This window comes from Corticium candelabrum, chromosome 5 (assembly GCF_963422355.1).
Source record: "Corticium candelabrum chromosome 5, ooCorCand1.1, whole genome shotgun sequence".
Classification (NCBI taxonomy): Eukaryota; Metazoa; Porifera; class Homoscleromorpha; order Homosclerophorida; family Plakinidae; genus Corticium; species Corticium candelabrum.
In genome coordinates, this window is record NC_085089.1 from 2745934 (window position 1) to 2773344 (window position 27411).

Below are 27411 nucleotides of genomic sequence, written 5' to 3' on the forward strand. Positions count from 1 at the left end.
AACGACGCATGATTAGACTGTTGCATGGTATCATGCAGGACCCGCAGCTTACAAAGTATGTGGTTTACACCACGATTGACGGAGCAAGGCGTTGTAGGCTTCCTAGATATGTAGATTTAGTTCGTTCCCAACAGCTTAGTTAAACCTCCACGGAAACGTGGGACACCAAGATTAGTACAAAGGAAATTATTGTACAACACACTCTAAAAATTCACGCTAAAGTCAAGTTTAATTACAAATTATTGCGTCTAGACAGCTGATGAATGATGATATTTGAGCAGCTAGCCAACCACAGACTATGTAAGTTATTCAGTTTTTCATGTTATTGCACAGCCGTAAGCAACGGATAATTGAACGCCTGAATCGGATAATTGAACGCCCAATTTGGATAATTGATTGCCTGAATCGGATAATTAAACGTCAAGTTCGGATAATTGAATGCCGGATTTGGATAACTGAACGCAAAATACTATAGTTATCGTATGGGCACGTTGAGGATATCATTATCCCCTCAGGGGAGTGGCAGCTAAACATGAGATAATTACCTAGGTAATTACTTAGGAGAAGCTGAGGTAATTATTGAGGCAATTAGCTGCCACTCACCTGAGGCGAAATAAACAATGATATTCAAGGTTCGCCCATGCGATAAGTGATTTGCATCATGCAAGGCCATTGCAGCTGGTTGGTTTGAATTACAGTTCATTTTGAGCTGTGAGTATGTAAATATTACTTCTTACTTGTTTGTCGGTAATCATTCTGTAACTAATTAGACGGAGTCTAAGGGCGCGTTCGATTGACCTCTTTCAGTCTCTTCCAGTACTGGAAGTCAGGGGAATGGAAGAGGCATTTGATTGACAGTCTTCCTATGAGGCTCTCTTCTAATCATCATAATATCATCATTGAACTCAGCGTCTTCTTTGGATGAAGTGCCTGTGGTTAGACGATTTTGAATCGGTGCTACATGGGGTGTGGGAGGCTGAGGCTAGCAGTTCGCACGCTGAGTACATTGTCTACTCGATCACTGAGTCCAACCTTCTGTAACACTTCACGAAGACTACAGTCGCCAGACACCTGAAGAATCTTGCCATCTCTCAAAAATGCATGCCCCTCGGACACGGATATGCACAGGGCAACAGAAAGCATCTTATATATCTCAGCATTTGCATGCTCAAACAACAGCAGCCGTCCAAACACGGCGCATTGAGTACATCGTCCACTCGATCACCGAATCCAACTTCCTGCAATACCTCATGAAGACTACAGTCGCCAGACACACGAAGAATTAATAAAAACTCAGTGGCCCTCCAAACACGGGTAGGCGGGTTACCCCAATCAGACAATTTTTTGGTGTGGCCTTATATATTTTATTAAATATGACTTGTTTTTAGACCAAATTTAAATTTGAATGTATTTTTATAATAATTTATATATATAATTAATAAATTACTAAACTTATAGAAAATTTAAATTTGGTTTAAACACACAAGTCACATTTGATAAAATCTATAAAATATATATAATTAATAAATTACTAAAATTTTTTATATAAATTAATAATTTATGTTCTGTCTTAAATGGGCCTAGTAGTATTGATGAGTGTTTTGTCGTGTTGAATAAGCATACCTTTTTATGCAGGATTGTCTGGAATTTAGCTTGCCGTCGTTGGACAGCATGTCTGCAGACCTGGTCGATGTGTCTTTTGTGGGATCATCGGTCAGCATTTCGGCATCTTCTCCAAATGGTCTCATCTACTTTATAGCCAATGCTAGTCACACGAATCAAATACAAACATCTGCTCAGCTACTACTGCGGGATGGTCAGCAAATTACTATGATTAGTGTTGGCAAGGTTGGTCTGCCTCTGTAGTTTAGAAAGCATGGTAGCTACGTGCCATTGGTAGTTGAGATAATTTGAATTGGGGGTAGGGGTTCACTTGGGTAAAGTTTATCTAAATTTAGAAACAACATGGAACACATGGGAAATGCCAGCAAGCTATTTATGTAGTGTGAAACTGGCTTAAAGAGAGTCACAAAAACTAGTGATAATTAAGCCTTGAAATCCAACGTTTTAGTGATAAGCTGAAGGAGAAGGTGAAGGAGAAGAAGGCTGAAGGAGAAGGTGTTTAGAAATGTGACAATCGAAACAATGACTTAGAACGTGTTCACACCGACATCTGGACTAACTATGATTAGGCCAACATTTATGCAAGCGCGTTCACACCGCTAACTATGATTAGTAAGTCACGTGGGCATGCGCGTGTAATTAGCCTCGACAGTTTTCATCCATCATATCTGGCAAGAATTCGCCTGAATTGTCTTGACGAATCCATTGCTTTAGGTTTGAAGAGGGAAACATTTAGTTTGCTTTCTCTGGCGGCTCATTCAGGGACAGCAGGAAGTTGTCACAGGCACACATGTAGTAGACATCTGCCTGCATAGCCTCGTACCGGGCACGACGGCACGAGAGGGTCTGGTACGAGGCTGTGTTTGCGCTTCCGTATACGTCGCCATGTTGTTGCTGCGTTTGTACGTTTAAACATACAACACCACATCAGAAACATTGGCGGTATGCTCTTCTTGTATACTACCTCACATGCCAAAGTCAAGTGCAACCACTAACGCCGCTAATGTGGTTGTAATACTACTCTTCACGGTGTTAGAATGGTGTTAGAATGATGTTACACTAATCATGATTAGGACTGGTGTGAACAAGTTAACGCCAAACTAATCATGATTAGGCCGGTGTGAACTTGCCTTAAGTGTGGATTGAGAACACTAGACTATGTAGGCAATCTGACAGGTTAGTAGAAGAATCATCAAATGCATGGTTGTAGAATTCATCAGGGATGAAGGATTTCTTTAGACATTAGACCGCAAGAGATTTTTGTCTGTAACTAGACAGACGAAAATGTTGACTCTAAAGCTGTTATTGGTATTTTGGCACGACATTTGAAGGAGGCTAATAGTCGTTTACACTAGCACTAGTAAGCAAGCAACTCGTGCTGGCTTGGCTCAGCATTTCTAACCGGGCCAGCCCGGACTGACTCAGGCCAGGTATGTCGTGTAAATGCTACCCTTGCTGAGATGAGTGCAGCGCATGCTCATTTTATACAGATATACCTTTTTGGAGAATTAAATTGATAAGAACAAGGCCCAAGCAACAACAGCAAGGAATAAATCTCTTGAACGAATTAACGAAGTTAAGTCTGCTGCAATGGTCAACATATGGCAGGCCTACGCTTCTTAAATATTTCTAAATAGGACATCATAAATGTCCTACAAATATCCCGATTTGACTGTTATAAAGAAGAAATTGCGAGCAACTTGACTTCTATCCATTGGGAGCGTGAGATAATGTGAGCTATGTTGATTTTAAGTATACACGGCACATTAACAACACACCTGTCAGAAGCATTGGGTCGATTGTAAAGAGTGCATCGTGTAATGCAGGCTGGCATGCTAGGTTGGCATGGGTTGATGCGGCTCGGTTCGGCTCAGCTTGCTATGTGTGCTTGTGTAAACACAGTATAAGTTAATTTCTGTGATAGGACAGCAGAGAGACAGAAATTTTACCAGGTTTCTAATTTTTGTACAGACTTTGTCTTACTAGAAGATCGTGTCACCATGTAAAAATTATATCAAGAACAGTCTTTTGGTGTTTGTCGAGAGTGATATGCTGCACGAAGATTTCCTGACTTTTGGTTTTATATTGTTATGGAAACCCACTGATGTGTTATCATACCTGTTTATCAGTGCTAGGTGATAAGCACTATTGTTTATTGTGGACACGTAGCTCATGTACTGAAATTTTTAGTACACCATGACATCGTCTTCTATTAAAGACACTAGCAGAAGGACCTGGCATTGCTCGGGAAATATTAGGCAGGAGTGATGCATCATGCATTGATGCACAAACGTGTTAGTTTGACCTGTTTCACTTGAGATAAAAATTAGAGAAAATGCCAGTCTGAAATTCACGCCACTGTGGTTCTCGGATGTCTCAAAACCAGACAAACATTGCCAGACGCTTCCACCAGTATCAGGTGGCCTGTTTGTTTTTCATCAGACATTGGATGTCAACTCACAAGTTTGGCATGCAAATTTTGGCATTAAAGCAGCAATACGTGGATCTTTTGCTATTGGTGTTGGTTCCTAGACCTTGAAAGGGGCCCCTTTAAAGCAGTTTTATAGAAATGAAATACTCATTTGTATTGGGGTGTGAATGCGGTCTTCATGCATGGTTTTGTGGCGATTGGTCCCGCAATTTTGGCGTGATCGATGTTACAGATAGACAGACATTACATATCTTAAGTTAAGAACTAATTAACACTGTTTTGTTATTTTGAGTTGTTTACATTATACTGAAATGTGTGAGTATGCCTAGTAGACAGTCATTGGTTCTTATGAATTATTTTTCTTATGGTTAGAGGTCAACCTTTTATGCAAGCACAAGTGATGGTGCCGTGTTTGTTATAAGATGTCAAACACGTGGACAACAGTTGAAATTGGATTGTCAGCAGTTAGTGCAGCCTCAGGGAAGGTTGGCTGGTTTGGGACGAAAGTTTAGTTCACTGTTGTTTGGTGGAAGCTCTGTAGAGCAGCAGGGCAATGGAGTAAGTATTACAACCTTTAATTTTCAGTCATTTAGCTAAATTTCTGATTGCTCTACTTTAGGCTGTTTTGTCTCTTACGTCTATTCTTGGCTCTGACTGTGAGCTCTTGTATGTTTTGACAGATAGAACAATTGAATTGTGGGAAATTAGTGATTCATCAGACAAGGTATGGAATTATATGAAATTATTAGTTATAAAACTGAAAGACTGGTTGCGACCATTTCGTCTTTCTCTCAGAGTAACCAAGTGCACTCATTTCACAGTGAGCACCAAAAATTTGTAGTGTTTAAAGCTTACACTGCTGCCGTGCCCATCAATCGACACCTAAATAGCCAGTTTCGCCATAGTTTGTCTATTGATCTTTGCGCATGTGCAACGTATGAACAGCATTTGAAGAGCTTACTGGTGGTCGAAACTGATTTTCTTGCCAGGACACTTTGACATATGTTACGTACAATAGCTACGATGCAAAAGCTACCTCACTTGGGATTGGCTCAAGTGCGCATGTCCGATCATTACCCTGAACCTTTAAGGTGCCAAGTAAGGTGTTTTCTGTTGGTGTTATTTGAGAGGTATGATTGTAAGATTATTTGTAATTTTGTAAGAGGCCGCTTTTTTTACCTTCCTGCTTTCTCAGCTAGAGATTGGCAGCTAGATCTTCCTCAGTTGTGTATCAATATGTATAACTGTCAAATGCCTGCGACTACCACCAAGTTTGACACTTTTCTCGTTGGTACTATGCTAATGAACAGAAACATTAAATTGAATTTTGCATGAAGCTCTACGTGGTCTTTTCATTCAGTGATCTTTTTGTAAGCTATAGCTGAGGCTTCTGATCATACATGTAACATGTGACTAATAGGGTTGTTCTTCTTTCAACTCAGTTTGCATATTGGCAATGGTGATGTTACATCAAATTTGGGGTAGTTTGAGCTTCTTCCACGGTTTCTGCAACTTGGTAATGTGGAACTACTAGCTCAACATTACACTGACATGCTTACTGGATTGAGCTTGTAGAAGTCTTGTCTAGATATGGGAAACTTTTTATTGGCAGTTTCAGTGTGTGTTTTCTGATTTTTTTAAGTATTGATGTTCTGGCCTTTCCCTATTCTAATGGCTTGGGTTGCTATAACTTGGCAGTTTGTTTGCAGCTGGTATGTCAGAATGCTGTAAATGCTGTTGTTCAAGACGGTATTCGACTGATGTGTGGTACTTCTCTAACCAATATAACAAGTCTTTATCCTCTGTCTATTGTGGCACTCAAGTACAAAACATCAACATTCTTTAATAGATTTGTTGATGTGTGTGCATCTCATTTATTTAGCGATGGCACTTTCTTGTTGGCAGCCTACATGGAGCAGTCTCATATCTCGTACCTAACAAGTATTATCAGAACTCTGCATGGCATGAACTGTGTAGCAATTGGCTACTGCTTTTTTAGTTGAGCTTAGTGATTCTCTCACCGCTCAGGTTGCTGTAACTGCACATTGTAGAACCAAGCTTACTGTAAGTGCTGTGCAGTGTTTATGTCACATTGCTAGTTTTACTTGGTGTCTTACAGGAATCTGAATTGAGTGCTCTGCCGTCGAGTGCTCTGTTGTCTTATCAGCTTGTTGGATTGTCTGATGATGAATTTGTTAGTTACAACCAGTCTACAGTTTGGTGCCGGAAAGGTAGCTGAATTTGGTGTTATTGCTAACGCAATAATATAAAGTATAATTGAGTGAATGATGTACATGTATGTATGACAAGTGCATTCCATGTTGTGGTCATGCACTGAAGTCACTGAGTCCACAAGAGGGCTTTTGTGATGCTCTTTACATTGCCTTGCTGATCTTGGGTTGTGCATGGTCTTGGTTTGCAATTGGACAAAATAAGAAATATCTGACTGATTCAGTGTTGTTTTGACATGTTAGCAAAGTAGATTGGCAGTAGTAAGACTTTATACAGACTTATAAAATTGTGAATTTTTAAATAAGAAATATCTGACTGATTCAGTGTTGTTTTGACATGTTAGCAAAGTAGATTGGCAGTAGTAAGACTTTATACAGACTTATAAAAATTGTGAATTTTTAAATTTGCTAAACAGGATGTGCTCTGTTTTGAAAATTTTAGTGACTTAGTTGTCTTTATGCACAGTGTTTGCCAAATTGGTGTCTTGGGTACCTACTGTAGCTAGGCTAAGCTTCTTGACTTAGTTTCTGTAAGACTGGCAAGGATGTGTATAGTGAAGCTTTGAGAAACTGACAAATCTCAGTATCCTGTGTATGCCATTGTAGACAAAGGGTAATCTGGGTTGTTTAGTGTATTTAAGTAATTTGCAATCGGTAGCAAAGGCGTCTGACAGTGCAGTGAGGGATATAATGGTTGGTCATATTTGTTCGACCAAATCATGGTCATGTTTGACCATGTGCTTACCAAACAATTGGTGCATCTGTTCAGGTAGCAAGGGCAGCCATTTCTATGACTAATAATGCAGATGATTATTTGCTCTGTTTGAGTAGTATGAAGCGACTATTTGCGACTGTCAAGTGCTGGCATATTCTAAATGTAGCTTAACATCAGCAGTGTACGACAAATCGTCTCATCTCTAAGTTGTCTCCGGGCAACCATACTTGAAATTTTTGGTTGCCCGGTCATTACTCTGGTAGCCCATAAACTAAATCCATGACCACTATTGCTATGGTGCTATAACTTGATATATAAAAGATGCATTGGACAAACAAACAGACAGACAGACAAAAATGCAGACAGTTCAACAGACAGACAGACAGACAGACAACTGAGAGTAGACAAAACGAGTTCAAAATTACTGGACGACTCGATTGTGATGCAGCAATGCAATGCAAGAGTGTTACTGCAGAAAATGAGCAGAGTCCAGTATAGTGGTTACTTAGTTGGTGCCATTGATAACTCTGTTAGGTTATGGTCAGCTTATTGTCAGCTGTTTGACTCTTAGTCATAGTTAGGGACCTCTTGGGTCCAATTTGTTTTAGAACTTGCTGCTGTTTTTTAGCATATTATAGACTGTAATAATCATATTAATTTTGTATAAGAAATTTAGATATTGACAGACAGACAGACAACCTGTGAGAAGCAGACTTGCCACTCTAAACTGGCAGTTTTCATTTTCTTGGACACGAGGGGCAAATGATCTGCAGGGGAATCAGAATTGCAGGGTAAAGATAAACAGGACTCTGCAACGATAGCTGAAATCGTGCCCATCATGATTTAGGATTTGCAGCCATTGTCTTAATTAAAGAATAGAGTAACCCGGATAAAGATAGGATGCTTGTTTGTAATTTTCAGTTTTGTGTACTTCTATGTTACAAGCAAGCATGCACAAGCATAAATGGCACAAAGTAGCATTCCTTGACACTACAGGTCACGCTCAATCTGGCAGTAATTAATTAGGAAAGGACACACAGATATCTGATCTGTCATCTATGACATCTAAATGCTCTCGGTAGGTCAATATATAATTAAGTTTACTAACCAAGGTCCCTTTACTGTAAAGTATACTTCTCTACAGTCCGCTGCTAACACCAGTGATATAACAAAGAAGGCATGCTTGCTCAGGAAGGAAAGTCAAGCTGGTAGGTAGAGTAGCTGTCAGCTAGTTGTCCCTGGGCAACCATAGTTTGCCGTTTCAGTTGCCTGGACATATTTTTGGTTCTCCTGGGCTCCCAGGCAACCGATTTGTCGTACACTGACCAGGTAGGTTCAGAAAATATGTAACATGTTGTCAGTACTTCTGCGATTTCCTTATTGTGCGACGTGTGCACGCCTTACAGGCTAAAGTCCAGATATAATAGACATTACTAATATGCACATGATGTGAAATTGTGGATGAGTGTGCTAAACCTTAACTAATTTAAGACTAATTAATAATATGCCATTGCTGCAAGCCAAATAGGACGTCCAATATCTTTTTGTGGAACCACAAGTCTGCAATGGCAGCACCAATAACATGGTTTAGTGTCAATTTGCAGTTATTTTACGTTGTGTATGAAGTGCATTGGTATGTGTCTTAGAAATCAGAGGTTGCTTGTATCAATTTCTAAGCATCGCTTGCTTTTTTGTGATAAATGGTGGTACAGTTAGTCAGGTGACTGACACATGGGCACACCGTTGCCTTGGGCAACTAGCAGCTGTAGCAATTTGATGAACACTGATATAGTACTCTCTAATAATGTATATATAATGTTTATAATATATGAATGTTAAGGACATTCTTGTTTATTTTAGATTCGTCTCAACTTCTAGATAGGCTTCAAGTTGGTGTTTCTGATGCGATTCTAGCAGCAGGTACTTGAGTATTATCACTGTTACTGAGAACCTAAACACATTGTGAGGTTGAGGTAGACGTTTGTGAATACTGTCATGGTTGTGGAAGATCTGTTGGAGCAACAACACAATCAATACAATTGGCATAATTAGCTTTAATTAATTGTGCACGAATTTTATTTACTCAAGCATTGATGGTGTCCCCAAGGTGCTGCTACATTTGCATGACTTCAGACCACAAGTTGATGTAAATTAATTATAGTGTGGCTTTAAACACTTTTGTCTTTTCTCTTTGCTGTTACTGGACTGTCGTCTGTTAGGTGTTTGTGGAGATCAGTTTGTTCTGCTTTCTCAAGCACATGGCATGCTAACTGTAGTTGACAAGTTGCAGCCAGATCTAAATGTGACAATTGATCGCAGACTAGTTCAAGTCAGTAAATTGTTAGTGATATTGGTATTTGTGTTTGTATTGTGTCAAATGTTTGTTTCAGCCTCTTTCTGCTTCAAAGAGGAAAAAATCTGTGGAGTCTAGTTTTAGCTTCAATGAACAGCTAAGATCACTTTTTGTCTTGCATTGTCAAAGTGAAGACAATATGGTTAGTTTGATTGTATTTTATTGATGTTGACCGATTAATTATTTGAAGGGCATTAGAGGGTCTTGGTGATAGTTTCATTAGACGTCAGCGTGTCTTGCTTGCTGATAATTGTAGGGGCATGAATAATGATTCTTTGTGCTCATGAAAACAGTTGTAAGTTGTACTTTGTGTTATTTCAATCTAGGTTGGCATTACAAGGCTATTGCTGCTAATCAGTAATGCGTTACCGGTAGTTTATACTATGAAAGTCAAATTATTTCTAATTTAGCTGTTGCTTTCTTTGTAAAGTAGCTTTAGCGTTTCTGCGTGCAAGGTTTTGTTTTTTATGATGCAGGCATGCTTGAAAGTCACAAGCTTGCTGATATATGCCCAAAAAGCAACACACGTATCTGCGGCTATATGGGAAATCGTCCAGATTTTTAAATATATCAATTCGTAGGAAATTGTAGCCCTTAATGTGTGTGTGTGTGTTGTGTTGTGTGTGTGTGTGTGTGTGTGTTGTGTTGTGTGTGTGTGTGTGTGTGTGTGTGTGTGTGTGTGTGTGTGTGTGTGTGTGTGTGTGTGTGTGTGTGTGTGTGTGTGTGTGTGTTGGCGTCTAGCTCAATTGTTAGAGAGTCCCATTTGGGGAGTGAAAGCATTTGGGAACTTCAGGTCGCAGATGAGCACAGACATATTTCCCTTGGGCAAGCAACTTGTGCACAATTGCCTTTCTTGACGCAGGAGTATGAATGAGTATCTGGTTTTTGGCTGGGGATGGTAGCGGCCACTGGTTGTGACTTGACCATCAGCCGCTGAGGTCTTTGGTGGGACTTCGGGTTTCCACACCTCAGTTGGCGTCGAAAGTTGGTGCTCATGTGAGTGTACCTGTCTCTCCGCTCCAGGAGATTGCTAGCACAGTCTCATGTTTTCTGAGTAGCGCACTGGAGCCCAGTTGTAAGACTGGGAGATGTGACCTACCGTTTTTACTGTGTGTTGGTGTGTGTCTTAGTGTATGTCTCAGTGTATGTTATGTGTGTCTGTGTGTTGTCTGTCTGGTTATGCCTGATTAACTTCTTCACCTTATTGTTTTATGTGCGTAGTTTTTGAGCTATTTATGCATAGTTACTGTACTATGAGTATTTGGTTTGGAGATGCTCTGCTAATGTGTATCATGCAGGATCTGAGCAAACTGGTTAGTTCGAATGGGGATAGTGTGAAAAGAAATGAAAAGCAATGTTCTAAATGATCATAGTGAATCATTCAGTTTAAACCTCGAGTTAAGGTTTAAATGACTATGTTTTATACCTACGTTTGTGTTTTTAGGAAAACTGCTTGATGCTGGCTAATACCCTACTTGCTTCACTACCTGTTGATGTTGTTTCTTCTGAGCTTGACCAGGCTGTTTTCAATCTCAGCCTTCAACTGATTAATGATCTTCCTACATCAGATCCTCGCTGGGCAGAACAGAAAGCTGCAGACCTGGTTATGTCATCATCTGTTGTCATTCTTGACAGCCTCCAGTCTAAGCTGCAAGCGCATTCTATCTTAGTTCAATTTCTTTCAGACATGGGATTTATTGGGAGGGTATGAATCATAAAGTATTCTTACGTATATGTTGTGAGACATTTTATCATCTGATCTTATTTAGCTTGGAACGGTGAGTGCTGATGGGCGTATGCTGCCTACTGTATTCGTTTTGTGTGAACACCAAGAGAAGCTGTTAGCAGCACTAGCACTGAGGAAACACCACACGCTGTGAGAATGTCAGACTGTACTTATTGCATAGTCGGCTTGACATTATATGTTACTGTCACTGCTTGTTTTATGTTGTGCAGTACTTGCCATTCTTACTAGTTGTAATTGGAAGTCTTTTGTTGCACAGCTATCCTCTTGTAATCGACTCTGCTATCAGACGGTCAGTACACTTGCATTCATCCATTTTACAGTCCGGACTGACTGCTGTTGATGTATTTTACAAGGATGTAAGTGATACTGTGGTCATTTCTTCATTTAGTAATTGATGTTGTTACAGGTATCATCTATCCAAACCATAGTGAGGGCAATGGTGGTTGAAGAAGAATCTCTGTTGAGTCCTGATCTCTCTCACGACGAATCACTTGAAATTGTTCAGTCAGTCAACAGTACACTACAGGTGTAGCGATGTTGGATTTCTTGTTAGCAATTTGTCACTATGTATGCTTTATTGCAGTCGATGTTCTCTAGCATCATGCAGCACAGACAGGCTCAGAGCCACACACTTGGCGTTGATGTTCTGTCTGATCAAGTGGTTGCTCATATTAATGCAGATTGCTATTACTGGACTGGTATGTCATACTGTTCACTATTGTAGTGGATAACTGTAACTCTGTTAGAGCTATTCAGTTGGAATCTTTAAGTACTAATGACTACCGGGAATTTCTGAAATAGTGTCCAGCCAAAAGATTGCCCACTGGGCGATTTTTTGGAAACTTTTCATTTGCAGCCCATGGGCCGCTAATGAGAATAAAGATTGTGCTGTGCGATTCAACATCACGGCCCAAAGTTGGTTGATATTCTGAGGCTGTATTAGTAACACGTGTTACTATACTACAGGGTATGTATAGGTTCAGCAACCAGACAGCGGTCTTACACTGTGGATTACAGAAGGAACCTCTAGAGAAACGCTTGACAAGAAGCATAGGAGGGCAGTCAGGTCTGGTGGCACTCCTAAGTTTATAAAGACTATTAAAGTATGCAGGATGTTGCAAGATGGGCCGCGCACTTGCCTACTCTGTGGTACTCAAGTCAATCTGCCAATTTCGAGAGTTTCCTACGAACTGCCCAGGCACTTATTGAGAACAGATTTTCTTCTTTAAAATCCCATTTTTCTTCTTGTTGCCCTGGACACTGTTTTGAAAATTCTCGGTAGTGATTGCATTTTCAGTTGTAAACGTATGTGGTTGTATGTGAGGTAGATTGCTACTCTTATTTCATCATGATAAGATTATATCCTTATTTGTAGATCCATTGAAACTGTGACACACTAACAGGATTTGATATTAGGCACTTTAGCACTGTGTACATGCAGCTATGAATGAAACAAACGTTCAAATAGAATTGACTATGCATGGCAGTCTGAAGTACAGTGCAATGGTGTTATTGTGATTATGTGTTTTCAGACACTGATGGAAACAACGGCATCAGAACATCATTGTTAAAGCAGCTTAGTATTGTATTTGACAAGGCTGATACTTTACCAGTTAGTTATTCTTTTATCACAGTTTGTCGTGCGTGCACGTGTGTGTGCGCGCGCGCACACACACACACATGCATGCACACACATTGCTGGTAACTAGAACTTTTACTATTTGTAATAACTTAGAATGGAGTCCGGTTGTTGAAATCAGTGACTGGTCTTATTGACACTTTTCTCAATATATTCACATCACAATTAGACATGCACAGGTTTGTTTCAATGTCAGTCGTAGATACAGTTATATGCATTGAGTTCTAACACTTGCCTTTGCTAATGTTCTAGAACTCTACATATTCCTGATGCTGCAACAGAGGAAATACAGCAACGGTTTAGTCAGTGTCGAAATACAGTAATCAAACCATTTGGTAAGTCAACATGGTGTGAGCCAGTGCACTGATGATGGCATCATTTTTTTGTAATGTGCTGTTGTTTGCTTAGTTAAACACGGTCTCCATGAGACTGCAACAGTTCTAGCTGAAAAATATCAGGATTTTGCAATTCTAGTCAAATTATGTGAAACAAGTGGCGACGAGGGCAAGCTGCAGTTGTATGGCGAACAATTCAAAAATGATGGTTTTGTTCCGTTTCTTTTCAAGTATTACATGGATCAAGGTTTGAGATGGATAAAATTAATAATAAATTACTATTTTTAGAGTTTTTAACTTAATTAGTACAACAGTTACTGTTGAGTGTTGGTCTCTGTTGTAGAATTGGATCTGGAGAATAATCAGTTGTGATTGTTTAATTTAATAGATCATCAACCCTTGTGATGACATTTTATGTGCTGTAGGTCAGCTGGGTAAGTTGTTGCGTCAACCTTTATCGCGTCACTCAGAACTGACTGAATTCTTGAGGCCTCATACACGTCTGAGCTGGATTCATCACCTACAGACGAGAAATTTCGATGAGGTATCGTGGCATACTGTATAGTAGAACATGTCGCTTTATGTTAGTGTGGAAGAAGTTGTAGTTGTTTGTATATTGTAATTACTTCCACACAGACAGACATGCAGAGCATGTGTGCACACTACAGATTAGTGCGTTTGGTGTTTGTTGCACTGTAGATGTTTTTATTCAGTAAACACAGTAGCAGGCATTACAGATGTATAGCATTATGCATTTTTATGAGTATGTACACATCACTTTTAGGCTCACTGTGCGCTAGCTGATCTGGCTGATTCTGAGTCCGAGGACGTGTTTAGAAAAAAGACACTTCTAAGTTTGAGTAAATTGTCACTGCTATCTTCTGATAAGTCAAATGAGGAGCAAGAACCGGAGCTAGAAAGTACAGTTCACACATCACACTTTGGTATACTACTGGATGTGATGTACTTTATTACTAGGACTCAACAGTGAACTTGACGTAATTCTACATCAAGAGCAGCTGGCAGACGATGTGCTAAAGGTGGTGGTTACTGCATGTAGAGTGTATAGTTTATGGTACAATTTGTTGTGGTTTGAGCAGGCAGGTCATGTTGATCCTGATAAACAACCGCCATTGACAGTCGAAGATCTGATTGAAGTAGGGATGTCTGTACTGTGGTGGGTATTGTGAGCGAAGTGGTAGTCAATGTTTTGTGTAGTTCTATACCAGTCCTGACTTGAATCCATCAGCTAGTGAATATGACTTCAAAAAAGCTCTTGATCTGGTTACCTGTGTTGCTGATGTGAGAACCATATGTTGTCATAGTATGTTACTTGTGCAACAATACCGATGTTGTCTTATAGGAAGACATAGATATAGATCAGTTATCACTTCGTATCTGGTGCAGAGCCATTCTTAGAAACAGGCAAGCGAAAGAGAATTCTCTTGGTGCTTACTTACGTTGTTGCTATTGTACAGTTGGTCGGAGATGGAGGGTGTAGAGCCAGTAGCTAGTCTTAGGGAAACGCTCTTTTTCCGCATTGTCAAACTTGCTGTCAATGAAGGTCTTAGCTAGATGATCTTGGGTCTTACATGTTGTTGAATACTTTGTATTGTGCAGGAATAGACCTCAATGACTTTGTTCCCGATCTTGACACTCTACTCAGCTGTGATGAGCTGGAGGCGAGCGGGCCGACAGACAACAGACATTTTCTGTATTTGATGAAAATGGGATACGAGCAATTAGACTTAAGTCGATCTCTTCCTGTCTAGTTTAATAACAGTTTTTCAGTAGGGCCTTGATGGACTCTTGCTACTCTGAAGTGTGACTTGAAGTAGACAAATGTGTAAAATACTAATACTCTTGTAGTAGGTGAAACTAATGCCAAGCCAGTTCTGAAGTTGACCATATGGAGATATTCGGTGTACAGGGTATGGTGCATGGTAAAGTTCTAAACAATTCAAAGTGTTACTGGTCACAGTTGAAGACCATGCAGAGTTTGCCAGTCTGTCCTAGAGGCCTTTGACGCTTAGAAGTGACATCCATGGTCAGTGGGTCTTTCGGCCATTTTAAATTTCAAATTTCAATTTTCAAATTTTATTATTTTAATGATTTTGTGTTTCTACTTTTGGTTAAAATTTAAATATTTTCAATTTTAATCTTTTTAAAAACCAAAAATTTTAAATTTTTTAGGTACAGTATATTAGAAATTAGAAAGCGGACATAGTTGTAAATATGAACTGATTGCCGGATTTGAAGTAACAGAAATTGAACATCCATTCTCTCAAATGATTTGAGTCCATCAGAAAAAGAAATTGAAAGAACCAGTAGCAGCCTACCCTGTAGGGACGCATTCCAACACGTGCTGATATTTTAATTCAATTAAATTTCTGCTAAACACATCAAAAATTTGAAATTTAAAATGGCCGAAAGGCCCACTGACCATATACCCTGCATGTTAATGCTTTATAAAATAGACATGGATGTATTAATTCTGTCAAACTACATAGTTTTAGCTGATATATATATATATATATATATATATATATATATATATATATATATATATATCTTCTGTATCTCAAGACATTTTTGACGTCGTTTACATTGCATGCTAAGCTGCTCTTTTGAGCTTACTGTACAGAGTGGAATATAAGGCAAACTTTATGGTCGGACATCGTGCACTAGCAAAAGAGGTTGAACCAACATTTTAAATTTTGCACATTCATTCTTATTTGATTTCTGTATCTATTTGCTATCAAAATCAAAACTTAAAATTTGGCTTGTTTGCTGTTTTGTTGCATGGTTGCCGTGGTGGTCACAATTCATCGTAACTAAGTTTATTAAATTTTAGTTAAAGCAAGGCCTGTAAAGTAATGACATTAACTGATCAAGAGATGAGCAAACTAGTTATAAAGAGCATGTTGTTGTTCAACAAACAACTTAGTTACCAGCACATGGCCCTCCCACCGTTTGTCCTATTCGACTGCAGCTAGTGCAATAAATGGTGCTTGGGGCAATAAATATGATATTGCTCTAGAAAGTCATTTTTGCACATGCATCTGGAGGTCATCGACTCTTAGGTCTTGCCTGCTTTCGTCAGTTGTCTGGATTTTTGGGCCACTCATTGATTCCCTACCATCCATGCAATAACTATTACACCTTTATCAATCATGTAGGTATGTCCAATCAAAGCAAAATTGTGGTAGGTCATGAACACCAGTTGGTCGGTCAATGACCGATGATGACAGTTATATTCCACTGCTGTATGTGTATGGTACATGTACGTAGGCAGCACATGTCTGTTTGGAACTATATTGCAAGGCATTTCATTTATATTGAAATGTCAAGCAAGTGAATAGTGAGAACTGACAACTCAATCTTAGTGAAATCATACTGCTCATGAGCCATTTTTGTATTGCAAGTTACAAAGAAAGTGATTAGAGGAGGAGAAGAGTTTGGTGATTTTGATGATTTTCATTGAACGTACAAAGCAAGAAACACCATGGTTGCCACTCACTGTAAGCTGTTTTATAGACTTGTTGCATAACCTAATTTCCATTGGCTGTGGACGCGTACTGCTACAGAGTTGAAGCATGCTAATAAGTTGTAAGCAAGCAATAGTCACTTAACCATCTCAGCTAAAACATGTAGCATGGGCTGTAATAGTTTGACATGTAAGCATTTGCAGAGAATAAACTTTTTGCACTAACACACAACAGTTCGATCACATAGTTTGACAGCTTCAGTCATCCTTCTTGCTCTCCGGAGCTTTGTCTCTTCTTGAAAGAACTAGAGGACCAACGTTGTCTCCAGTCTCTTTGTTGTGTTTGTTGTGTGTGCCATCGCACATTGGAAACTACAAAATACAAATCTCTCTTGTTACACAATCACAAGTTTGCAGAAAGGATTGTCTCACTTTGGCTGATCGCCAGCATCGACAAAAAGCTTGTTTCTCATCCAGATCTTCGATGTCTTTGGCAGTCGCCACTTTCTCTTTTTCTTTCAAAATTGTCAAATTGACGACCCGATCGTCCAGCTTTTCCAACGTCTTAGGCGGTTGTTTAGAAGAAGAGGCAGAGCTAAAGAAGATAGTGCGGATCAGCGAGTAGAGGATCATGAAGACGAGGAGAAAGAAGGCCATCAGCCGAAGACACTCTGATCCTGAAAGATTCGTAAGCCCGGAGACATCCTTAGGAACAGGAATAGACCTGAAATAGTTGGGAAGATGCACGCGAACGAAGTCGTGAATTGTGTTCATCTTGATGACAGATAGCGATAGCGCAACGTAACGCGCGCCAGTTGAACTAGATACGGGAACGCGACTTACAACTTAATCGTAGACGATAATCTGGCCATCCAATCCTAACGTATATCAGTCATGCCGTACAGAAAAATGCTTAGCTCCAGCTACTTGCAAGCGGATTATCAAAGTCGCGCCATCTGATTGAGGCGGGAGGAGTCTGGCTACGCGAGATTATAGCTATCCCGGATTATCATAAGACACACTTTCAGCTCCTCCGTACCATCGACTATTTATCACCTGAACTAACCAATCTACCTTTCACCATGGCAACTGTTTCCTTACTGGTAGGTCAGTGTGGGAACCAACTTGGAACGAAGTTTCTAGACACTCTGTTTACAAGCCTTGACAAGGACAACGCAGTGGAATGCAAGACCAGTACGTTCTTTGATGATGAAGACGGTCACGTTCCATCTGCACGAGCAATCAGAATCGATATGGAGAAGAAAGCGATCATTCATGCTGAGCAGGAGGTGAAACGAGGTGGGAAGTGGAAATTTCCTCGAGCACTCAAATTCAGCAAAAGATCTGGATCAGGAAATAATTGGGCTCAGGGTTATGTTGGCTATTCCACGACAGACAAGGACTCATTACATGATATCTTGCAACGGCAGGTGGAGAAGTGTGACATGTTGGATGGGTTCTTGATGATCTCAGGTCTTGCAGGAGGAACGGGGTCGGGTTTAGGGGTGGCAATCAGTGAACAAGTTCGAGACGAATATCAACATGCATCTCTAATGCATCAGACAGTGTGGCCGTATTCATCAGGTGAGGTCATCGTGCAGGATTACAATGCAGTCTTGACCCTTTCTCATCTCTACGAGTTGTCTGATGGCATCGCAATATTAGAAAACGATCAGCTTCATAGAATCTGCAATCACCGGCTGGGTATAGAAAATGTTGGTATTAATGAGATCAACACAGTGGCCGCTCACATTTTATCATCAGTGTGGAAGCCCGTATCAAAGGACATGCCGTTACATCGTCTGGTCGTCGACATTCCTTATTATTTGTGCAGCCATCCAGCATTCAAACTTTTTCAATTTAAAACTGCCCCTATTATTAGACCTACTTCTCTTAGCCACACGGTGACAGCATGGCCTGGACTGTTGAAACGTATATATCAAATGCTGATTACAAACACAGTCGTTGACGAGGAGATTGACTGGTCGACGACATTGTCTGCATCATTTCCACCAGAAGATCATGCACACAAACCGGTGAAAACCCTTCAAAACATGCTGATTCTACGAGGTAAAGATGTTCATCAGGTTGATACCTCAACCCTCGCAGATCCAAGGCTCTATGTTCAACAGTCTTCATCACCTCGACTTCACGTTTTACGAGACAGGAGAACGTTTCTGGGTTATGACAAATGTGCTACGCTCTTGTCCAACAGTCAGGGTAGCATCAACGGGCTAGACAACATTGTACGCAGATCGTGGAGGATGTTTACCTCGCACGCGTATCTCCATCAATACGAGACTTACGGAGTTACGAGAGATGACTTTGAGGCAAGCTTTCTACAATTAGAACAAGTGATGCATGATTATCGTAAACTGTCGGAAACTTGACTCAAAACAGAATGTCATTTATTAATAAATCTGGGATAAAGTTCCAGCTGACAAACCTGAACTGGTTATCTCCAGTCTTTCCTCTACCTCACTAAATGTTCGTTCACTTGAAGATCTTTCCCTGGTTCAATTTCTTACCACCAAAATCACCTTCCCAAGCAAAGTACTCATTGATCATTTTGCGATGTTCTTCACTGGTTGGGTCTAGTCGTTTCCAGCTATATGAAGGTGAATCTATTTGCCAGTTTTCGTTCAACTGCAGCACAAACACCGGCATGTAAGTACGCATGTCATAATAAAGCAGTAGCTCATCAAACCTCAAAAACTAGCTGATGCCCTCGAAAGACCCAGATACCAGATATTGAGTTGTTGTCGTCTTCACCAAATATGACAACACTAGCAAATGCGTGTTTGTGCAGTTTGTCAAGACGTTGGAACATTCCGCCGACGAGGTTGCATGTCATGAAGATCCTCTTTAATTCCTCGGGATATTTGTATTCACTATACCAGATGGAGTAGCCTTCCGGATCGAATTTGTCCCAAAAGAAAGGAATTGCCACGGTAAGCGTATCATTGTTGGAATAGCAGCGTTTGAACTCGTCCAAAACAAACGGACTAAAAACAGTAACTGAATCAGTGCAAATCAACAATCAGTGGCTCAGTTTGCTATGTAAATTACTGGCAAATTATTGTGCTGCTAAACTGAAAAATGGAATGACAAGAATGCTCCTATTATAAACACGTGCAACAGAAAACCTCAAACTTCAAGCACATTTAACCATGGCCTATATCATTTTGACTGTGCTTATGTCACATTACCCCAGGATGCAGATCAATCAAACTAAACTCCTTCCTAACATCACATTGCATCATACCATAACGAGAATGAAACCAATTTGGTGACGGCAAATAATTTCATCAAAACTTCCATATTTGGCAAATTAGCTGGAAACTTTAAAATGCAATAAAGTGGTTGTAATAGCCAGCTGTTAGACACTTTAGATTTATGTAAGTAAATATTCATTTGAACATGAAATTAAAATGAAAACTTGCATATGGTATCACTCCTATATTCCTGTTACATTGTACCCTTACAGGAGATCACATTTGTGTAGGCTACTGATATTATAAGCAACATGAGGATACCTTGTTAAAAAAAGCAAAATTGCAAGCTGACATTTTGAATGTCGGGCCATAAAAACAAACAACTACAGAATTTCCTCATTCACAGCAATACTCCTTGTACAGGTATTACTCACTAACTAACTACAGAAAGGATACTTTTATAAGCTGTAGATAGCAACTCTTGCAACTTGATAATCACAAATTACTCTCCCTGTATTACACCTACACTACGTGTGGTATTGAAGAATGGGCAAAATTACAATGTGTAATCGATAGCTACATTTGTTTAGTCATTTTAACTGAAATAACAGAGAACAATTATTTCAAGTCACACACTTACATGCACATATACCATACCTTTGTGGCAGATCAGCAAACGGGTCTTTTGAAGATGATTCCCGAGGTACATCGTCTTCTCCCTCATCATCGTCATCCTTCGGCTTTTCCTTTTTCGCAGCTTTTGCTGTCTGTTTTGCTTCTTTTTTCGCTTCTTTCACAGCTTGTTTCATTTCCTTTCCTGCTTTTTTCTCTTCTTTCTCTTTCTTTTTGTCATCCTTCTTTGGCTGAAGTTGAGCAAACTTCTTGGCTACAACAGAGAACGTTACGTTTTTATGCAACCATACCCAGTATAGTTGCTGTGAAATTAGAAACCGTCAAACTGAGCCATTTTAGTGCAAAGCTCAACTTTGCCAATAACACTGACGAACTGAGGCTGATTGATGCAAGTTGTAAACCAACGATTGACATTTCCAAATGGAGCTCTAAATGCAGGCTCCAGCACCTAAAACATGCATAGAACACATCAATTAGCAGATAATATCCAATATCAGGTTATAAATAGATGGAAGTTACACATGTAATAGTAAGTATCATTTACCATACCTGTTGATAGAGCATCAATAAAGTGCAAGCGACTGCAATATCGGCCAGAGTAACTCTCTCCCCAACAAGGAACGTTCTCGTTTCCAAATGCTTGTTTAACACACGGAGGATAGTGCAAATGTCCTCCTTGGCCTTGTCTGTATTCTAAAAAGACATCTGAACTTACTATACTGTCATCTGTAGTAACATGCAAATGCAAAAAACGACAGCATTATTAACCATATGCTGATGCTACATACACTGTTGCAGGGTTCTCGCTAGAGTTTGGGAGCGTGGCAGGATGGGTGGGTCCATGACGCATGCAGTCTGCTCTCTACAGTTGCACGGTCCAAGTCGGACATGCGCACTTGAGCCGATCTCCAGTGAGGTATATTTTGCGTCATAGCTATTGCATGTAACGTACGTTCAAGTGCCCTGGCAAGGAAATCAACTTTGATCGCCACTAAGCCCTTCTTAGCGATATTCAAAGGTTGCGCATGCGCAAGTTCCATGGACGAAACAAAGTCTAGAGTAGATTCTAGGCGCTACACTTCTCGGACAAGAGGTGTGTTTTTGGTGTCGCAGAAAGAGCATCCGGGACCACTATCAATGGTAGCACATCCAGGACTGCAATCAACACAAGACAGTGTAGTGTACACGTCTGGAGCAAGGCTATTATCCCGCATTCTTTGCAAGAGCCTGGATTTGTGACTAAAGTCACCTTTATTCTACTAAGTAATATAGTATTGTGTTTCAGTACTGTAATATGGAATTTTCAAACATTCCTATCTACCGTTTCTGAGAAGGGCGCACTCCTACTGGAGCGGGGCGCAGCGCCATGCTGTCACACTGTAGCGAGAACCCTGTGTTAAATAAGTGATTAGGCCAAACCACAAAAATTGTCCAAGTTTGGATAACATTCCCTCAAAAATACGGTTCGTTGGTCGGTCGGGTTATATATTTTCTTAAAGATGTTTCCGGACATAAGTCCATGCTAATGACATCAGCACGTCTGTTACAAAGTGAGGTTGATCAGTAGTTGTTTCAACATCTACACTTGCTTCTAACTGCACAAGAACAAAAAAATGTCTTTCAAATTCTATATGAAGCCCTATGTCGTCTTAGACAGAGCCACCTAGAATCGGTTTCACGCTTCAGCTTTGCATGCAGGTGTTCAACGTAGTAGGCGTTTGACATCCCACACACTTCCACCAATAAGCTGTCCAGCATCCGGCTATCAGCTAATCTACAAACAGTGTGGACCCTCCGTTACTGTGATGCATACGGCAGGCATACTACCTGAACAAGTAGTTACCTAAAATTTTTAGTTGACTTCAACAAAGCAGGGCGTCTGCATTTGCACGACAAGGCTACTGTAGCTATAAGTAACGAATGTCAGAGCAAAAAATCCATTGGGAAATATCACAGCAAGAAATCCTTTGGGAATATGGTCGGCTGGGTTGCCCAAACTTGACTTGTTTGTTTGGCCTTGTAATCATGCCATATTAAAGATGCAGGGTCACGGTCAGACATGCGCACTTGAGCCGATCTCAAGTGAGGTAGCCTTTGCGTCGTAGCTATTGCACGTAACATACGTTCAAGTGTCTCGGCAAGAAAATCGGTTTTAACTACAAGTAAGCCCTTCAAATGCTGTTCACATGTTGCGCATGCGCAAAGATCAATAGACAAAACTACAGTCGTGTGTCACTTATCTGACTCCCTTGAGACCGGACCCTGTTGGATAAGTGAATATGTTGGATAAGTGAATATGTTGGATAACTGAAGCTGCTACCAACTCAACTATTGTTCATATTATACTGCATTTTCCACATTAGGTATACTGAATGTAGATGTGATTTTAAACAAACCTAATGCCTTATTGATCTAGAAATAAAAATTATACTTTTCATGATTGATTGTAAATAATAATAATAATATATTATGCAGGATGCATTATCTGTCATATCATCACTCACGTGGCAAGCTTGACCTGATGGGCAATCGGTGTGTTGGATAAGTGAATGTCTGGGTAAGTGAATGTCGGGATAAGTGAATGTCGGATAAATGACACACGACTGTACTGTAAAACTTGCTATTTCGGCGTTGATTGACAGGTACAGCAGCAGTGTAGGCTTTAAATACAAAATTTTGGTGCTCACTGTAAACTGAGTGGGTTTGGTTACTCTGAGAGAAAGACGTGACTACGGCAAATGCAACATACGGGAACGTGGCGTGTGCTGTCTGGTCACTTAGAAACTCCGATCTGGCTCAAAGTGAGAGGGTGCTTGCCGAATTTTACCGAAACCGCAGTGCAGCAACCTCAGTTTGAGGTTTTAGAAGAAAATTTCCCGAAAACTACATCTAAAAAGCCTAGAATTAAGCTCCCAGCGTCATGGTCTAACGCAACCTCCTAATTAGCTACTGCAATGTCTTGAGACTATCATGAGGTCTTGCTGCCCTTCTGCATACTAAGAACTTAATTAAATACATCTCAACATATTACAAATTGGCAGATACAGTAGTGCATAAACAAACTCTACTCAACTAAGTACATGTGGCCTTACTCATTAATCCTGGTCCAACGACTTTACATTCTACTAATGCTTTGCACAAATGCAAATAAATGGAATTTCAATCTTCCACAAATATGTACAGTACCCCAACTCTTTGTAAAGTTAAGCCTCTAGGTCAAGAATTAGATTATGAGTGCATTAAGAAATAGCAGTGCCATAAACATAGCAGTCCACTAAACATAACACTCCCAAAATCGCTTTTGTGCACACCCTTCCTCAGTAAAATGCATTGACTTGAACAGACTGACCAATCAACTTGCCTGCTTGTTGTAGTGCATGATACCATATGTTGGAAATACCCACGTGCACGCCGAAGGAAGTATCTCCTGGTCAGCAACATTCACAAACTGTAGTATTTGAGCAGCCTCGACCTTTGTTTTGCCATGCAACTGTTCTCCAGCCACTGCAAAGGCACAAGATAACAATGAGATTATGCACTAACGCATCATACAACTGTATCAACTGTAATACCATAGTAAGCTATTGCGTTAGTTTCATATATTGCAGTCTCATCTGCTGTCTCGAATGCAGGAACCTTGAAAAATGACAAACACATATAACAAATAAATAGACAAGTCATAAACAACAGTAAACAACAACAAACAGTAAACGTAAATAATTAAGCTACGAGCGTAAAGGAAGGACACCACAATGAGTGGAGGACTGCTTTGCGAGAAGCTCACTCTAAACGAGCTGAACTGACTTCCAGTCTGTCTGTCCGTATGTCATTACCTATGTACCTATATTTATACGTTATAAGCATGTGTCATGCTCAGGGAGTTTGTTGAGCCAATCAGCAGTCCTTTTGGGATACAAAATTGGTGACGTAACACTAGCTTGTCGGTGTGAATCACTCTTGGGAATTTGTTCAGCCAATCAGCAGTTCTTTGGGACACCAAAAATGGGTGACGTAACAATCCCGCGCATTATGACAGAAAGCCGAGATGTCATATCTCCATTATGGTCAAACCGTCATCAAACTGAGAAGCACAGAGTAAATTTCAGGCTAGAGTTGTAATGTGTCTGTTACTTTTTTACAGAAGAATCGCAAAACAAACGAATTCATCTTTCTTCAATAAGCCAAGTGACGGTCCCATGGGACCATGCATGCATGCACCTTTGCACGACAAAACATGTCATCCGCTAGAACTGATGATGGCAGCCTCATGCAATAAAGGTTCGTAGGAAATGCTCACGCCGCTTTCTTCAGAATCCAGTCACTACATGTCGCTTCACAGTATTTCTAGGAGACGTATGAGATCAATCTTTATATAACTAGCTACAACGAATTATCATCGGAACGAAAGATGCTAGGAATGAAAGATACTAGCAACGTACGGCTCAACGAAAGCATGATAATCGCGTCCACCTCAATTGTTAACTGCAAGTGATGCAAGAGCGTTACAGAATCGAGAAATAACGTGGATAACTAGCAAGCCCACTCCACGCAAGAGTATACGATTTATAGGTGTAAGTAAGACTGATGATAAACGACCGACGTTGTCTTGCAAGAAAGATTTGTAGGAACTGTTGATGTTGCTTTCTGCTGCTTTCTTCTGGATCCGGTCGCTACATGTACAGACATGTCGCGTCACAGTATTCCCCATGCACGTACATCGATCTCTAGAATTAACTAAAGATAATAGCAATGGCTCAACGAAAGTATGATAACGCATGTGCATTACATTCTGGCAACAAGCTAATGATTAATTAAATGATAATGACAATAAATAGACAAAAATTAATAAATTTAAATTTACAAAAACATATCAGGTGTGTTTTCATTTACAGCAGGGTATGCCGTCATACCAAAGGTGTTGGAACAGAAAGGCGCGAAATGCAGTCATTAACTATGCATGCTGGCCTTTGCAATGCTGCTTACTGTTTAGTTAGGGTAGAGAAACGAGCACAAAGACTGTACGGCCATGTCGCACGCAAAAAGACAACAGGCAGACTCTGTCCTCTTTCGTCGTTGACTAAAAGACTACGCAATAGCAATTACGCTACTGTACATGTACACTTTTGTCTTAAACTATCATCGCACTCCCGGAATCAATCAAAGCCATTGCAACTCCACGTGAAATTTCTACGTGGCTGATGTCAGCCTCAAGCTACTCCCAAAGAAATTGCTGCACGCGACTAAAAAGAGATACCTTCACTCGCTGCAACGTAGGGAGAACACTGGAACTGTTTGCAACCTACAAACGTGCCTAAACAATATTATTCGGTCCGTACACGTCTGACACACAAGCTGTTGTAGCACACTAAATGACATCGGTGAGGTGGGCGATTGTTTACTGATCTCCGCATGTTTCAGAGGAAATAATTAGGAAGTAACTCAACTGTGATTTACAACCCACCAATCATCATTTGCAAAATAGGTCAGGTGACAAACTAGTATATCGCATAACATAGAGTTACTAGGCCTCCCTTCACTTTACAGAGACAACATCACGTAATACCGCCTGTTGCTATCCTCGCGTAGAACGACCACCGAAAGCGAAGGAAGGCCTAGTGTCAAGGCTAATGTGCCACGGGTGTTTATGAGTGTTCTCTCATTTACAACTACTACTTACAAGAATCATGTACCGTCCTTTAAGTCTGGTTTATAATATGACACAAAAGACACTCTCAACACTGGCAAGGACATTAGCAAAAACGCTGGCGAAAATGCTAAAGCAGCCGAGTATCATATTCTAAACTCTTGCATATCATTGCTTAAGCGTCATCAGCATCATCGCAGTATCATCAACGTTTAAGTTGACTCAAGTTCAACTCCAGTGTTTGCTGGAAGTATGTGCTGTTTGTCGACAAATCAGAGATCAAATAGGTGAGTAAAATATCTGGAAATGAAATACAGAAGAGAAGCTACTATGGAGTGTACACAGATATGACTGCCTGTGGCAAACAAAGTCACTGAAATGCAAGCAGATTGTAATACTCTTCTTACTCTCTGTGTCTTTGGACAGTAGGTCCCACCTATTTCCATTTGCATCTCTCGCTGGCTTCCCAAACCCTTCTAAACATTTTAATACACTGCACCATAAGTAGAAGAAGCCAGTCGTTTTCATTCATGCTATACAATGGTAATGAGCATTCGCCTAGTGGCTAGTTCTAGTCACCTTTGCTCATCAAATGGTGTTGTAAATGATACTGTGTCAGCATCAGTGTTTGACACCTAAGTGGCATTCTCCCTAGCATTGTGAGTGTTATCTGTGTCATGTTGTCAAACTATACTCGTCTCTAGTGTAATACTTCTAATATAAAGCATGCCTCTAGGAAAAACTATAGTCACATTGCTATCAAACACTTATGATAACATCAGCTCTGAGACACAGAAATATATGGGAAACCAAAACTAGAGTTTACTTTTGAAGTTTCTCCATTAATTTGAACAATATCTCTAATTATAATTTGCCAACTAAAAATTCAGTAGTTAAAACATTAATAAACTTACAGCAACAGAACACAAACAGCAGCTAGAAGTCCCTTTTCACATCTATTAAAGGTTGTAAAAACAGAAACGTGACCACTGAATCGAAGCTAACACTACTAATTCACACCATGCACTTTCACAGAACGAACAAATCCAGATCACTTTCTCCTACCTTGCCAAGGGGAAACTTCTCTAAAAATTTCGCTGTCTTGTTCGTCTCGCCGAGAACGAACTCTGGTGGTTCACTAACAACTCGAACATCCTCGCCGCTATATTGAGCAGCAATAAGAATCTTGTAAGCACGAAAGTTATTTGGATAAGTATACAAAGTCTGAAAGTCAAAGACAGAGTCTATATCAGCAAGATTGCAAGACAAAGTTCGGATGGCGCCGAACAAAACTCACGCCGGCCATCGCGTAGTGGCGAGTCCGAGGAGAGTAGCGTACCCCGTATGCTCCAAATTAA

General features: G+C 40.2%; 4 protein-coding genes across 4 annotated transcripts; 2 read left to right on the forward strand and 2 right to left on the reverse strand.

Annotated features, from left to right (window-relative positions):
- Positions 1–1656: 1656 nt before the first annotated feature.
- Positions 1657–15040, forward strand: LOC134179805 (nuclear pore complex protein Nup133-like). The gene is made up of 27 exons (XM_062646766.1): positions 1657–1848; positions 4427–4612; positions 4674–4778; positions 5764–5876; positions 5937–5995; positions 6054–6118; positions 6174–6285; positions 8861–8920; positions 9220–9329; positions 9391–9495; positions 10798–11058; positions 11123–11229; positions 11357–11456; positions 11507–11626; positions 11684–11798; positions 12633–12712; positions 12836–12918; positions 12992–13074; positions 13148–13321; positions 13500–13618; positions 13859–13994; positions 14053–14114; positions 14175–14231; positions 14293–14376; positions 14438–14499; positions 14553–14638; positions 14695–15040. The coding sequence occupies exons 1-27, from the start codon at positions 1672–1674 to the stop codon at positions 14844–14846; spliced, it is 2973 nt and encodes a 990-aa protein (XP_062502750.1). The 5' UTR covers positions 1657–1671; the 3' UTR covers positions 14847–15040.
- Positions 15041–16589: 1549 nt separating this feature from the next.
- LOC134180524 (CDGSH iron-sulfur domain-containing protein 2 homolog A-like) lies at positions 16590–17473 on the reverse strand. The gene is made up of 2 exons (XM_062647699.1): positions 16994–17473; positions 16590–16933 (listed from the first exon to the last, which is right to left on the reverse strand). Exons 1-2 carry the CDS (start codon positions 17333–17335, stop codon positions 16820–16822), a joined length of 456 nt encoding a protein of 151 aa, XP_062503683.1. The 5' UTR covers positions 17336–17473; the 3' UTR covers positions 16590–16819.
- Positions 17474–17476: 3 nt separating this feature from the next.
- LOC134180523 (tubulin delta chain-like) lies at positions 17477–19209 on the forward strand. The gene has a single exon (XM_062647698.1). The coding sequence runs from the start codon at positions 17644–17646 to the stop codon at positions 18949–18951; it is 1308 nt and encodes a 435-aa protein (XP_062503682.1). The 5' UTR covers positions 17477–17643; the 3' UTR covers positions 18952–19209.
- Positions 18948–27399, reverse strand: LOC134180522 (elongation factor 1-gamma-A-like). The gene is made up of 9 exons (XM_062647697.1): positions 27351–27399; positions 27119–27277; positions 23982–24045; positions 23771–23913; positions 20959–21102; positions 20728–20857; positions 20434–20662; positions 19269–19566; positions 18948–19207 (listed from the first exon to the last, which is right to left on the reverse strand). The coding sequence occupies exons 1-9, from the start codon at positions 27357–27359 to the stop codon at positions 19055–19057; spliced, it is 1329 nt and encodes a 442-aa protein (XP_062503681.1). The 5' UTR covers positions 27360–27399; the 3' UTR covers positions 18948–19054.
- Positions 27400–27411: the final 12 nt, after the last annotated feature.